Genomic DNA, 13,630 nt, shown 5'->3' with positions numbered 1-13,630 from the left:
AATACTCTGATCTCCTCCAGAGTTTATGATTATAAATCAATGCAAAGCCCTAACTGTATTGTAGTTAAATATTTATACTCCCACTATTTATGTTTTAGTAGATTTGAAGAAAAAAAATCATTAAATCAGACTGAAAAAGTGTGTGGTACCAGCAGTGCACTGTTCAAATCCAACCACACTTGGTGACAAGGTTGTTACTGCTGCATGTCCTGGATTTGATGAAAGCGGGTGGAAAGGCTGAACATAAAAATATAGAAGTAAGAAGAGAGGAATTAATGTGGGTAAACCACCAGGATAACAGGTATGAGAGGAAGGACACGAAGGCATGAAAGGCAGTTTAAATTTTGACCAGTATTACAGGCCAGCGTTTCCTGGACCTGTACGAGTGCCAGTACACCATGAAAAGTCTCTTGTTGCCTCAATAGCAAATCAGAATAAATGAGACCATGTGTCTGCATTCCTGCTTTCTCCTGTTCCTTGTCTCCTACGCAGAGGCAAGGACAATGTTGCAAACAGAGCACAGAATCAGTACCAGAAATTCTTGTTTCTCAGCCCCTCAGACATAGCCATCATCCCCATCCATCTGCTTCAGGGCAGTGCGGGACTGAAATGCGGCCCAATCATTTTTAGGTTGATGGCAAGACAGAGAGGGAGAAGAAAAGACAACCAGCTGTGATAAAAGTGGACTGGGACAGTCTTAGTCATTACTGTAAGCAGACTGGAAAGCAAGATACTGCTCTTTCAGAAACAGAACCACTGTATTTTAAAGAATCTGCTTATAAAGCCTTGCATGTTGTAAAATGATCAGATCTGATCCCTGCACCTACTGCTCAGTAGATCACTTTTACTGGTAACTACAGTTAACTATGTTTTACACATTACAGTGCACAAGACAATTTTCTATTAATTGAAGTTAATAAATCATAGGACAAAGCCACAGTTTTCAACCTAGGAATCTGTTAAGGCTTTCCATTGACTTTAGAAGACTTCCACAGAGAACTGACCATTTCTCAGCATCATGAAAGCAAACCCTGGAGTAATGTGTAGAACACAGTTGGTATACTTGCCATTCATATTAGAGTACCATATAGGATATCAATATTTGTAGGGTCATATGAGAAGCAAGTCAAGTTAACGAAGCCACTTAATATGAAAAAATAAAAGCTCTAGCTAGGCAATATGGTAAAATTCAGTACATGCCATGAGGAAACAAGCAGAGGGCAGAACAGTGAGCAAAAGTAATGAGGTGAAGGGTAGCTGGGCCTGCTCTGCACCACTTGGATTACATCACCCCTTAGGACAGGGTTCCAGTTGTACAGTGGGCTGCACAAAAGTGGTTATTTTATACTGCAGCTCCAAAATAATGGCTTGAATAAGCCAGTACTGTTGGACATTTTTACTGTAACTGGTAACAACACGTGCTGAACAGCAGCATGAAATCCTCTTCAGAAAGAAGAGCTGTAATCCTCGTGAGGACAGTATCTGCACTGTGTGACAAGAAAAAGGTTAACGCAAACATCCATTCCTTGGTCACTTATAAAGCATGGCTTGATGATTACTGCAGCAGTGTCGAAAAATGGAGATACGCTGACCACTCAAGGCTGAAGGAACACCTAGAAGATAGATTTGAGCAAAACCTAGACAACAAAGCGAGCAAGATGCACAGATATCCCAACAAAGAGAAGAGTATTTCATGTGGAATGGTTCGCCAGAGTGGATGCCTCTGGATATTGTCTGCAGAAGTGAATTTTTCTGGAAAGCACGCTCAGATACTCTGTAAATCCCCAAACACAAGCAAACTAATTTAGATATGGTATGAGGTTTGGCACCAGGGAAAGAAAAACTTTACAGTCTGACAGTTTCTAGGCAGAAAATAATGGGTTTGGAGAATTTTGAATGCTGTGGCAACCGCAGGTCAATGTCCTTCCCACCATTCCTGCCTGGTAACAAGATATCTCAGAAACAAATTGATGCCACTAAGGTAGCAATCCTCTTGAAAACAGCCTGACTCCAAAACAAAAAGTTGACCATCTTGTTTAAGCACTGGGACAAAAAAAAGGTTTTGACTTGTCTAAAAAGCCTGACCTTAGGAGAAACCTTTCTTCCTTAAGCACAAGTCTGACTGAAACAAACCATTTCAAAGCTAGGTATGGCAGGGAGGTAACTGTGATACCTTCCTGTGGATTGGGACTCATGAGTGCAGCTCTTTCTCTTGACTCCTGCTTAAGCCTGCTTCTGACCTGAGTGGTTTACTAGTCATCAGCATGGATAACCAGAACCACCTGTATGCCAGCATGAGCCAGAGCCATGTCTGCAAAGTCTGATATGCCATAATAATGCTTTCCGGATGAGCTATAAGCACTTGGGATTGATCTCGAACAGAGCTCACAAGTCCTGCTTACTTGCTACAGCAGGGATGACTTTCTTGGGAAAAATGCGGATGCAAGTGGTACCATAAAACGGAGTAAACGGATGCTTTACAAGCTTCTCGGACTAATTAAACAGCTCTTCTGTAATTATACCTAACGTAAAACCCTCAGGACTCTTACACATGCATTTTGCAAGGCAGAATAGCGAATGCGATAGAGCTGGGCACTGTGCACCAACAGGCTTTGCATAAGAACTTGTGAAATCATCACTACTCAATTTTTAGTCAGTTTTGCCACATAGCATGAGTTGTTCCTCACTGCTGTACCTTGCAAGCAGAACGTGCAGCTCATGATTTGCTGAGCTCTGGGAGCTGAACTAACCACGGACTTGATAGAGTCGTGAGTAAGAAACAATTTAGTTGTTCTCTGGGGTGAAGAATGGAAAGAAAAAGGCATGTGTTGACTGTTACATTGCAGTGCTGAACCTCCCTTTAATTCATGGAGTGGAGTCAAACAACTCCTCTGCTTCACTTCATACGGAAAACTGAATTTGTCTTTGGACTATTACTGTAAAGCAAGGGATACTCCCACAGCAGCTGAAACAAAGGCTAGTAATGTTGGAAGAAAGACACCCCCCAATTTCCAGAGGCATTGGGTGAGGCTCAAACTTTATACACTTTTGGAGTGGGCTGACCGAATAAATGAGTCAAACTATACTGGCCATTATTAAAGGTTATTAAATAGAAGCAACAGGAGCATCAGAGAGAGTTAATGTTGCAGGAGCATTTAAAAAAATGCAGAAATTCAGCCTCAATATTAACCCCTCTCCCCCCCCCCCCCAAATTCTGTACTTCTCAGTAAAAACATTCATGATCCTCATGAACAAAAATGAGCAAGAACCTTGTGATTTGATAAAATTTATATATACAAATCTATCTTCTACTTGCTTGTCTAACTGACATTTGCCTGTGTTCCTTGTTTGTTAAATCCATTTTAACAAGTTAAGTGGAAATAATAGACTTTAGAAATAATATCTGGAAACAGCTTCTGAACTGAAGCAAATCTGTTTCTCTTTAGTGAAATGAATAGAACCCTTCAGTCTGAACCAGCTGAGAACCAACCCCGTTTGGGCTGTTTTCTGGAAATACTTTAATAGAATTAATTCCCACAGTAAACACAAATGTCATTGTCCTGCTGCTGGGACATACTCTGTATTTAAAATGCTCTGGTCATTTCACTGTCTGCTTTTCTGGCAGACACAATATCTTTATTTTTCCAGCAAAACTACCATCTTCCTATGCTTTGCCAATTTATGTTATGTTTTTCTGGAGGGGGGTGGTTTCATTTACCCTCCTTTGCTTGGCTGTCAGACTGGGGCACGCCAGCGCGGCAGGACGGTGAGAAGCCGCTGCTGCCAGCCACAAGGATGGGCCCGGGGATGCTGCCCGGGGCGGCCTGGCATTCCTGACACTTCCCAAAGATCCAAGGCACCCTGGCACAGGCTGTGCCAGTGCTGAAAGATCACAAGGTCTCCGGCATCGCTGCTACTGCCAAGCGCCGCTTCTGTGCCGACTGGAGCTATTGCCTCCCGGGAGAGGGAAAGGTGCAGGTAAAGTTTTGGGTGCTTCCCTGCCAGCCGGGCAGCGCTGATGCCGGGGAAGCAGGAGCGCGGAGACGCCGCTCCAGGGGGCAGCCGCACCTGGCACGCACCGCCCGCACAGACAAGGAGATCACGCCTTTTGCACCGAACATCACCAGAAGTTGTAGCGGGAGGGAGGAGGTGAGCTGCGGTGCGAGCACCCTTCCCGACACCCCTCCCCGGCCCCGGGCTTGTGCCCTCCCCACCGCGACACCGGCTCCACGGGCGACTTCCCCAAGCTGCAGCCGCCCGGGACCCTCCCCGTGCCAGCCCCCTACTCACCGGTCTCTCCATCATCATCATCTTCCTCCTCCCCCTCCTCCTCCTCCCCCTCCAGATCCAGCAGCACATCTTGGTTCTCCGCATTCATGGTGCCGCCGTTGCGGGCCCCCGCTCCCGCTCTCCCGCCGCCGGGAGCCAAGCCCGCCCCGAGCCCTCCCTGCCCCGGAGGCGGGGCGGCGGCGGGGGGCGGGCGGGGCGGCTGCCGGCACCTTCCCAGCAGATCCTCCCGCCCGCCCTCATCCCGGCTCTCTGCCTGCGGGCTCCCAGCGCATCCCGCCGCTGCCAGCCCAGCGCTGGTGCTGCCCGCTGGCAGGCCCGCAGGAAGGCGCTCTGGGGGTCAGGGCAGGCATCAGTGCGTTTCCTTAGCTCGGACATCGTTATCACCTTCCAGCTGGAACCGTGCGGATGGGTAAAGGACTCTTGCTGATCTTTGGGCAGAGAAAGGCAGCGACCGCTGTCAAAATCGTGTTCTGTAAGAGGACACATTGATGTACTTCAGTAATAGCATCATAGAATCATAGAATAGTTAGGGTTGGAAAGGACCTTAAGATCATCAAGTTCCAACCTCCCTGCCATGGGCAGGGACATCTCACTCTAAACCATGCCACCCAAGGCCTCGTCCAACCTGGCCTTGAACACTGCCAGGGATGGAGCATTCACAACTGTCTTGGGCAACCTATTCCAGTGCCTCACCACCCTCACAGGAAAGAATTTCCTCCTTATATCCAATCTAAACTTCCCCTGTTTAAGTTTTAACCCATTACCCCTTGTCCTATCACTACAGTCCCTAATGAAGAGTCCATCCCCAGCATCCTGAGTGATTAAAAAGGGGAAGCTGGAAAAAACATACTAATCATTCAATCATAGAATCATAGAATATCAGGCTGGAAAAGACATCAAGGATCATCTCGTCCAACCTTTCTAGACAAAGCATGACCTAGACTAGATGTCCCACCATGCTGTATTAGAAATGTCCAATGTTGGGGAATCCACCACTTCCCTGAGGAGATTATTCCAATGGCTGATTGTTCTCCATGTGAAAAATTTTCTTCTTATGCCCAACTGGAATCTCCCCAGGAGTATCTTGGGCCATAGCCCTTTGTCTTTTCCATGTAACTCCTTGTAAAAAGGGAGTTTCAGTCTTCTTTGTAGCCACCCTTTAAATACTGGGACATTGATAAGGTGATAAGGTCTCCCCTGAGCCTTTTTTTTCTCAAGGCTGTACAAACCCAGTTCTCAGCCTTTCCTCTTATAGCAGGCATCCAAGTCCTTGGACCATGTTTGTGGCCCTTTTCTGGTACCATCTTTCTTTTTATAGTGGGAACAAAAACTGAACCTGTTACTCCTTTGCACATTTTGTTTCTTTTTCTTTATTTTTCTTTCAGTTGGCCATATCATAGTATTTGTATTCATGATCATATAATAAGCTGATCAAACACCATCTTAAAACTAATTAGGGAACAGGTTTTCAACAGCATCCAGGGTGAAGATACAAAGATGTCTCTGGCTTCATTCATAGGTTTTGGCATGACCTTTTGGCAATGGGTCAGGAGTGAAACCCTGCAATAAGTCAGATGATGCACCCAGGCACTGAAGAACTCAGCACTGATAAATACGCCCGAAAACGTGAAGCCCACGTATATAAACCCCCCTAACCCAGTGAGAATTGACAGAAACTAGCAGAAGTTGGGGAGGGGGAATGCTGAAGGACTGGATTCAAAGCCCATTAGAGCCCTACTGATGTATTCAACACGGTTAACTATTTCCTAGCCAAGAGCTTGTCCTCATCTCCATCTCCAGATACAAGCTAACAGAGTTTTGCAACGGAGGGAATGCAGAATTGTCACTGTGCAGAAATGCTGTGGGGGCAAACATACTCATGAGAAGGGATTTGCTACATGAGCACTCAAGCTCAGCAGTATACTGATCTACTCACATGTATTGGTCCCAGAGGAAAAGTAGAGGGTTCCTAAAACTGGAATATATCTGGAGGAGTACCCAAAGAGGAGCTGGAAGGAGCTGGAATATTGGGAAGAAATGGAAATGAGACTGGAAAAACGGATTGAAGAAACAGGGAGTTGTGTTTAAGGAAAGGAGAAGATAAGAAGAGCAAGATATTCTTTTTTTTTTTTTTTTTTCCCCCTGAATAAAGCAATAAATACTGTATAAGCAATCTATTTTCAATCTCTAGTCTATTGCTGATACAAAAATGGCCCATAGGACCCAGGATGTCTGAAGTGTACAAACAGGAATCTGGACGAAATGCCATTTGTCAGATAAGCCAGTCACTTGCTAATACGGTTATCTGTTGTCAGGCAGCTGTGGGCTAGAGTCACAGCAGGGCCCGGCATTACAACAAGTCAAAGTGCAAGCACTTTCAGACAAAGATGAGTTGAGAAATGTAACTGGGAAGTTTTGGAGCAGCTCTGCTTAGCAAAGACCTCCTCACATTGATTGCTTGAAGAGGGAAGTGGTCTGCAAGGGCATAAGTGAAATCACCAGAACAGAAACTACCTCTCTCTACCCTGTTCATGCCAGCACCAGTATTAGCAAATGAGCATTATCTGCACCATCTGACACTGACCGTTTTTCTCACTGTGTTAGATAAAGCAGGCCTCACAGAGCTGAACTGCAGGAGGGCAATATGATAGGGGGGTACCCAAAAGGAGTCATGATGCCTGCTAAGATGTGTTTTCTTATGTCCCAAGTTAGAAACCTGGTGTGCTGGCCTGTGACCCAGCCAGCCTGCCTCTGCCCATCTCAGCATGTGCCTTACTCACTGTCACGACCATTTGTCAGGTTTTACACTTTGTGAGGTGACATGGAGAGAATGAATCACGCTGCTTCTTGCCAGAAGTGTTCAGAAGGCTGCAGACACCACATGGTTTCAATGAGTCCAGCAAACAGATGCAGTGACATCTTTATATATCTGTGTTGTGTAATATTCAGCTGTCCTCCTTCCCTGTGGGTCCTCCCCAGAATGTGGTCCCAATGGTGAGGTCTCATTTTGTAAGTGATCGAAGGAGAGCAGGGACTGTTACAGAAAGGTAGAGCCTGGCTTAGGACCGTGACTAGAGATTTGTGTGCTCTCGGATACACACCAGGGACATCACTGTTACCTTGGTTACACACTTCCCATTTTCACATTTCATGAATGAAGAGGTAATCGAAAAGCTGCAAAGTGCAAAATAAATGTGTACAAAAGAGAAGCATTTCAAAACCAGGCTATACACAAAATGTTTTTAAGTGGATCCTCATAAAAATACAGGAAGAGGATCGACCTCTTCAGTCCTGGTCGCACTGGAGGATTTCTCCCCGCAATTAGAGAACATGAACATTGAGGGATTCATTCAGCCTTTGAACGTGAATTTGAAGCTGAATGCTCATTTCGCAGGTTACTTCGGAGCTGGGTTTTGCAGGTATCTGAAAAGGCGATAGGAGCACTGAAATTCCTGTAAACTCTTTGAAAACACATCGCTATTGGTTTTTTTTACCTTGATACCTAACGCAGCCACTTCCGTGTGTGCTTTCAGGAAAGCACCGCAGCACCAAAGCTTCCGAAGGTTCGTTTTGTTGCTCCTGAAAACCAGAGAAAGCAAATGAAGAGAAAAACGCAACAGCACCACCCTGCTGCCATCTCCTTGTCAGACTGATAATAACAAGAGATCCGCTCAAAGAAATGCAGTTGTGTAACCTGGAGCTGAGAAGCGGAGTTTTTCCGAAGCCATCTGAAATGAAGAAGTTAGGCTGAACCAGATCCTTCCCTCCCGCCCCCCAGTTCTAGCATGGCTGGTTTCAATTTTATAGAAGAAATAAAAGTGTTTTAACATTTCTGGTAGTGAGAAACAGAGCAGAGGTCCACGGAGCCAGTGGAAAAATTGCTTCCATGGGTAAGGGTTTCATAGCAACCCTAACAACATAGGTCAGGGAGAGACTGAAAGAGATTGTTTAGTCCACTGGTGACAAAACTTTGGCACAGGCACTAAGCGTTTAACTGACATGGATCTGGGCTGGCACCAGGGTCTCTGAGTCACAGAGCCTTTGACAATGAATCTGGCAGCAAGCATCAGAAATACGCTGTTGACAGCTAGCCTGGTCCAAGCCCTAGCAGTAAGGCAGGTTTGAATGTACCCAGACATTGGTGACAAATATTTGCTGCTCACGTGCTTCGCAGTCCACGAGGTCCCCAGGTGTTCTTGCCAGAGTTCACTCCTGTCAATACACAGCCAATTGCAGCAACTGAAGCTGTTTTCTTCTTGTCTTTCTCCCAGCATCCATGACAACAGCTGGTTGTTGTCCTCCTAATAATAGCATATTACATATGGAAAATAATCATCTTAATGCCTCTGAAGCTTTTCTTATCCAGATTACACAAACCCAGGCCTTCTAGCCTTCCAGCATGCATCGCTGTCTGTATTCTCTGCTGTTAGTCTAAAAATCTCAGTGTGAGACTCTGTGGAAGGAGAATACAATATTATCTTACAAAATCTCTTGAGTACATTGGCTTTACCCACTCACAGGCCTTTTCTCAATGGTCTCATTCACTTGGACTCTCACACCCACATACTTGACAGAGCCAAGATGTAAGTGTTCGGGTGGTCTGGCCAGGGTCACTTGTGTCCAACACAGAGAACAAGGGGGCTGGGGAGGTCCATCCTTGAAGATACTCAAAAGCTGCCTGAATACAGCACTGGGCAACTAGCACTAGAAACTCCTCCCTCCCCATGACCTCCAAAGGTCCCTTCTAACCTCAGCTGCTCTGTAATTCTGTGAAGGGATGCCAGGTATCAGGTCCTCATCATATGTTAAACAGCAACAATAGACTGATTTTTGGGCAGATCCTTCATACTCAAGAGACAAAAATCACTATGGCTTGATTCTTTGCATCAGAATTTTTACTTCAACCTCCATAAATTTTAGACACATCTGCTCCAAGCTCCTTAAGGCCATAGTCTGTATTCTAGCTGGGAAAAAAGGAACAGGAATGGTATATATGATATGCTGTTACCTTCCTCCCATCTTCCTCTTGTTAGAGAGTAGGGTCTTCTGCTGACAGGCAGTCTGTGGTCTCGTTCTACTGGAGTGCAGTCCTCAGCTTAATACAGGCAGCAACCCTTCATCTTAATGTTGTGGACTATGCCCTTGTTTAGTAATAGAGTCAATTTTTTACATTACCCTCGTGCTTACACAACTATATGCATTCATGCTTCATTTCTGTCATCTTTCTATTTTCATTGCAAGTCAGTATCTCACACCTTCTTCCACTGCCTAGTTCTTTATTTTAAGGTACAGCATCCAACAACAAATACTGTATTCCAGGTAAGACCTTACCCACAATGAATGCGATTCCTGTAACATTTTGAATGTGATGCTCCCTCTAACATATCCCAGACTGTCAATGACTTCTTTTGCAGCAGCAGCTGTCAACTCATATTTCTGTTACACTCTGTGATTAGTCTTAGATTAATTTCTGTACTTGAGTTCTTTGTCAGCCTATTTCCCATTTTGTAGTTCTGTAGTTGATTTTCTGCCCCTAAGTAGACATTTTTGCCCTTGTTTTTATTATATTTCCTCATTTGATCAACTCTTCCTCATTTGTCAAGATAATTTTGCTGTCTTTCACAGTGTTTGCAAACTGCTGGGGGTCAAAATCCATACTGCTTAAACCAAGGTCCCAGCAGAATAAAGACCATGAGCATCAAGAAAGCAGACAGCAAGTTTGAAGGATTGGTAGGTCAAAAACACAACAAAAAGTTATAAGGAAAGCTATCAGTTATTGAAAAATACTGTATTAAGGCCATTACAACAAATGATAACAGTGCAGACAAAATCTGGGGAGAATAGCAGAAGACAAGTACCATGGTGTGAGGAATTCTTTAAGGATACAGAGGTCGAAGTGGCCTATCACCTTGGGATCCATTGCAGAGCAGAGAACATAGGCATCTTTCTATTCTGCGCTCTTACTTGAACTGAAAGAAGCAATTACTCCAGGGGCCAAACAAAGTCTATTATTTCATATTTCATAAAACATTTGACTTTTTAATGACTGCTGGGATAGTGTGTCCCTGTGTCTGAAAGGAGGTGAATTTTAAAGCACTACTGAAACTGAAACTCAGGAACAGAAAAGACACCATTTGAAATGCTCTTTTAGGTAGCCTGCAGAGCCCCTATTCTAATGGAGGAATAAAATCAGAGAGAAAATAAAAACAAATGAAATGGTCATTCCGAAGGAATTCCCCTAAGTGCACTAAATTATTCAGAAATTTGCTGCATTAAAAGTCAATAAAAGAAAATGTAGGAGAATGTACGTTCAGTTCACCACATCATATATTTTTCGTGGTACTGTTAAGTTAGTGCTTGCACTATGTTCAAGTATAGAGCAAAATGACGGAAGAGTTTTGAGATCATTTTGTTTCATCAGGTCCTTGTGTTCATTCCAGTGTGATCACAGGTAGGGAGAGCAGTGAAGCATGAAGAGAAATTAAAGTTACCCAAACTCCGTACAGCTCTAGTATTTTTCTTTTACCTTGGTTACGTTTCCAGTTGTATGTAATCCTCCCAGATTTCTTCATTCTCACTCTTGCATGCAACCTCTTGGCTGAGATGACAACTTCAGTCTCTTTTGCCCTCTATTGAAGTGAACTGGTAATAACAATTGCCAATAAAATGTGAGCTCCAATACATAAAAGAGGTTATAAATAATTGATCTCAGACTAGTGGGGTGTGTAATTACTTTATGCACAAGTCTCATAAGTGCTGCCAAGTCTTCTGCTGGCTCCTACCTATGTGTTCATTTTACCTTCTTTCACCAGCTGTCCTTAGTATGGGATGCAGACACGGTAATTATGGAAAACTTTTTGTCTGATATTTCTAACCTGTTTAATACAAAGCTTTTAATTCTTAGGAAAGGTCTATAATGGCCAATATGTGTCTTAAAATAATGGACTGAGAGTTCAAATGCTTTTCTTTTTCTAGCACAAATGTCTGAACTCAAATAGTTCAGAATATTTAAATTTCAAGGAGTTAATGGGGTTACTTTAACAGTTGAACTATGAACAACCACATACAATCATTTTATTTGCAATGTGCTATAATAGTTCTATGATATTGCAATTGTACTTTAAAAAACCCATCCCAAACTACTCCCATGTGTGTCAGGATATCCCTCAGTCACAGGAAATGAGTGTACCAAATATTACTCACACTTCAAAACAGAGCATGCTCTGAGTCATCCTGCCTTACCCTGCAAGCACACAATACACTGCAACATTACTATACGTAGGTGGGTTGGAAGGCAAAGTCACCCTTGTGGGTTAGTTCAAGTAGGCTGCATTACTAACATGACTAGTCATAGAATCATAGAACCACAGAACGGTTTGGGTTGGAACGGACCTTAAAGATCAGCTGGTTCCAACCCCTCTGCCATTGGCATGGGCACCTTCCACTAGACCAGGTTGCTGAATTCCGTACTGTAGGTGGGGTCTCAGATGAGCAGAGTAGAGGGGGAGAATCACCTCCCTCAACCTGTTGGTCACACTTCTTTTGATGCAGCCCAGGATATGGTTGGCCTTTCAAAGCTGATGCTAGCACCTCTGCATGCTAGTAGTACCTCTGTGCTAGTACTGCTGCCCTTTGCATGGGGATATACCAAGCTGTTCTGAATTACCTGCAGTATGTGGGCATCATGGAGATGCTGGAGAAGGTATGTCCCACATGTGAGACTGCAAATCGATTTTGTCTTAGTGCTCTGAGAAGATGCAAATGACTACATTTGGTAGTGGAAATTGTTATACTAATTTGAGCAGTGTAGTGCAGCATTCCCGTGTCAAAGTGCAGGTACAGTCTGGATGGGAAGTAAAGGAGTACACACAACCACGTGGTATAATTGAGTGTTCGGACTACACAGGGAAGTGCTATCAGTGAGATATATGTTCTTGGAATAAAAGCCTGAACTTGTGACAAATATGCATATGGGAATATTGATGATAAGGTCAGAAAGGGTGGTCTTGGCACAGACTAACTCATGTGGGTTACGTCCCTTCCCCTTATTGTCACTGTCCCGTTACTGTGGTGGCCGATGCATCCCACACTGTAGCAAGTGTTCATTTTCACTTCCTAATTCCAGCAGGAGAAGCAAGTGCTTCCTCCACGTGCTTTCAGAAAGCCTTTGGGTTTGTGGTAAACAAAGTGCTTTCAGTGACTGCTCTTGTACAACTCCCTCACCACTTGCTAGCACAGATTCTCCATCAAGAGTTGAGAAGGAAAGAAGAAAGAGGAATTCTGTAATCAACCCCACAATTAGATAAGTGAAGACTTAATGACAAAATACTTCCCAGCACTGCTAACAATAATTTGGTTCTATCCTGTGGCCACAAAACAATCTTAAAATAACTTGTCAATAATTGTGTCCTGCAGGGATAGAATAGGACCTTCTGGCTCTAATGAAAAGCCTGGCAATCAAGCTTTATAAGGCTTTACTTAGAGCTGAAAACATGAACATAAACGCACAAGAAAATACTTAGCAACAGTTTGATTCATGTTTGTGCTTTTGGAACTCTGCAGCTCCTCCTGACAGGTAGAGGAAAGCTGCAAGCTCCTTTGGCTCCTCTTCCAGCAAAAAGGAAATGGATTTCTGCTATTTCCAAATCAGACTTCTGGTATCAGGATGTGTAGTGCTCATGCTGGGGCTGGTCTTAATTTACAACAGTCCGTCCTCAAATCCCCGGTAATATCCCTGTTGCTGGGTTGTTCTGCTGTTAAATGCTATGTCTGTACTTGCTTGTGGTCACATAACCAATGTGCATCAGTAGACTCCTCAATTCTTGATGTGTTGGCATTCTGTGACAGGCTTTAACGTTTGTCTGGAAGTTAGGGCAGCACATGTCTGTGTGTATCTTTCTGCTACAAAAGGAAACGGTCTTGGCACCAGTCCTTCCTCCTCCACTCCATTGTGCCATGTTGCACCTCTGTATTTCAACTTTACTCCAAGAAGGAATTATTCCAACAGGCAGATAGAATTAAGCTGACAGACAGGAGGACAGGCTGGTCCTCCTGAAAGGTGCAGAATGAGGGGTCCTGCTGTGTGCTGGTTTGAAGCCCAATGAGGAATACCAATGTGTTCTGCAAAGTCTCCCTATTACTCTTGAAAGAGAAATTGATCCTTCTTCATATATCTTCCATGCCTTGTAAAGCACAGTTTAGAAAACCACTCTTATTTACTACTGTGAAGCATTAAATATATATATCTCTATAAAGTGTGAGAATTTCCTGACCTCAGGGTATGAATTGATTTTAAGCAGCTTCTTTTTAATCTCCCTGTGTCATTTTGCTCTTTTATTTT

The 13,630-nt window shown here is 43.9% G+C and overlaps 1 protein-coding gene across 1 annotated transcript in view; it reads right to left on the bottom strand.

Annotated features, from left to right (window-relative positions):
• ANO6 (anoctamin 6) overlaps positions 1 to 4,443 on the bottom strand; it is a 79,139-nt gene extending 74,696 nt beyond the window's left edge. The window contains exon 1 of the mRNA XM_061361192.1: positions 4,291 to 4,443. Coding sequence (XP_061217176.1) covers positions 4,291 to 4,378 — 88 coding nt within the window. The 5' untranslated portion in view covers positions 4,379 to 4,443. The remainder of the gene's footprint in view (positions 1 to 4,290) is intronic.
• Positions 4,444 to 13,630: the final 9,187 nt, after the last annotated feature.

This window comes from Neopsephotus bourkii, unplaced genomic scaffold, assembly GCF_033783945.1.
Source record: "Neopsephotus bourkii isolate Nb327-2 ecotype Australia unplaced genomic scaffold, CSIRO-AGI_Nbou_v1 NB_1053, whole genome shotgun sequence".
NCBI lineage: Eukaryota > Metazoa > Chordata > Aves > Psittaciformes > Psittacidae > Neopsephotus > Neopsephotus bourkii.
Note: the sequence above shows the minus strand (reverse complement) of the source record. Positions and strands in the feature narration are given on the sequence as shown.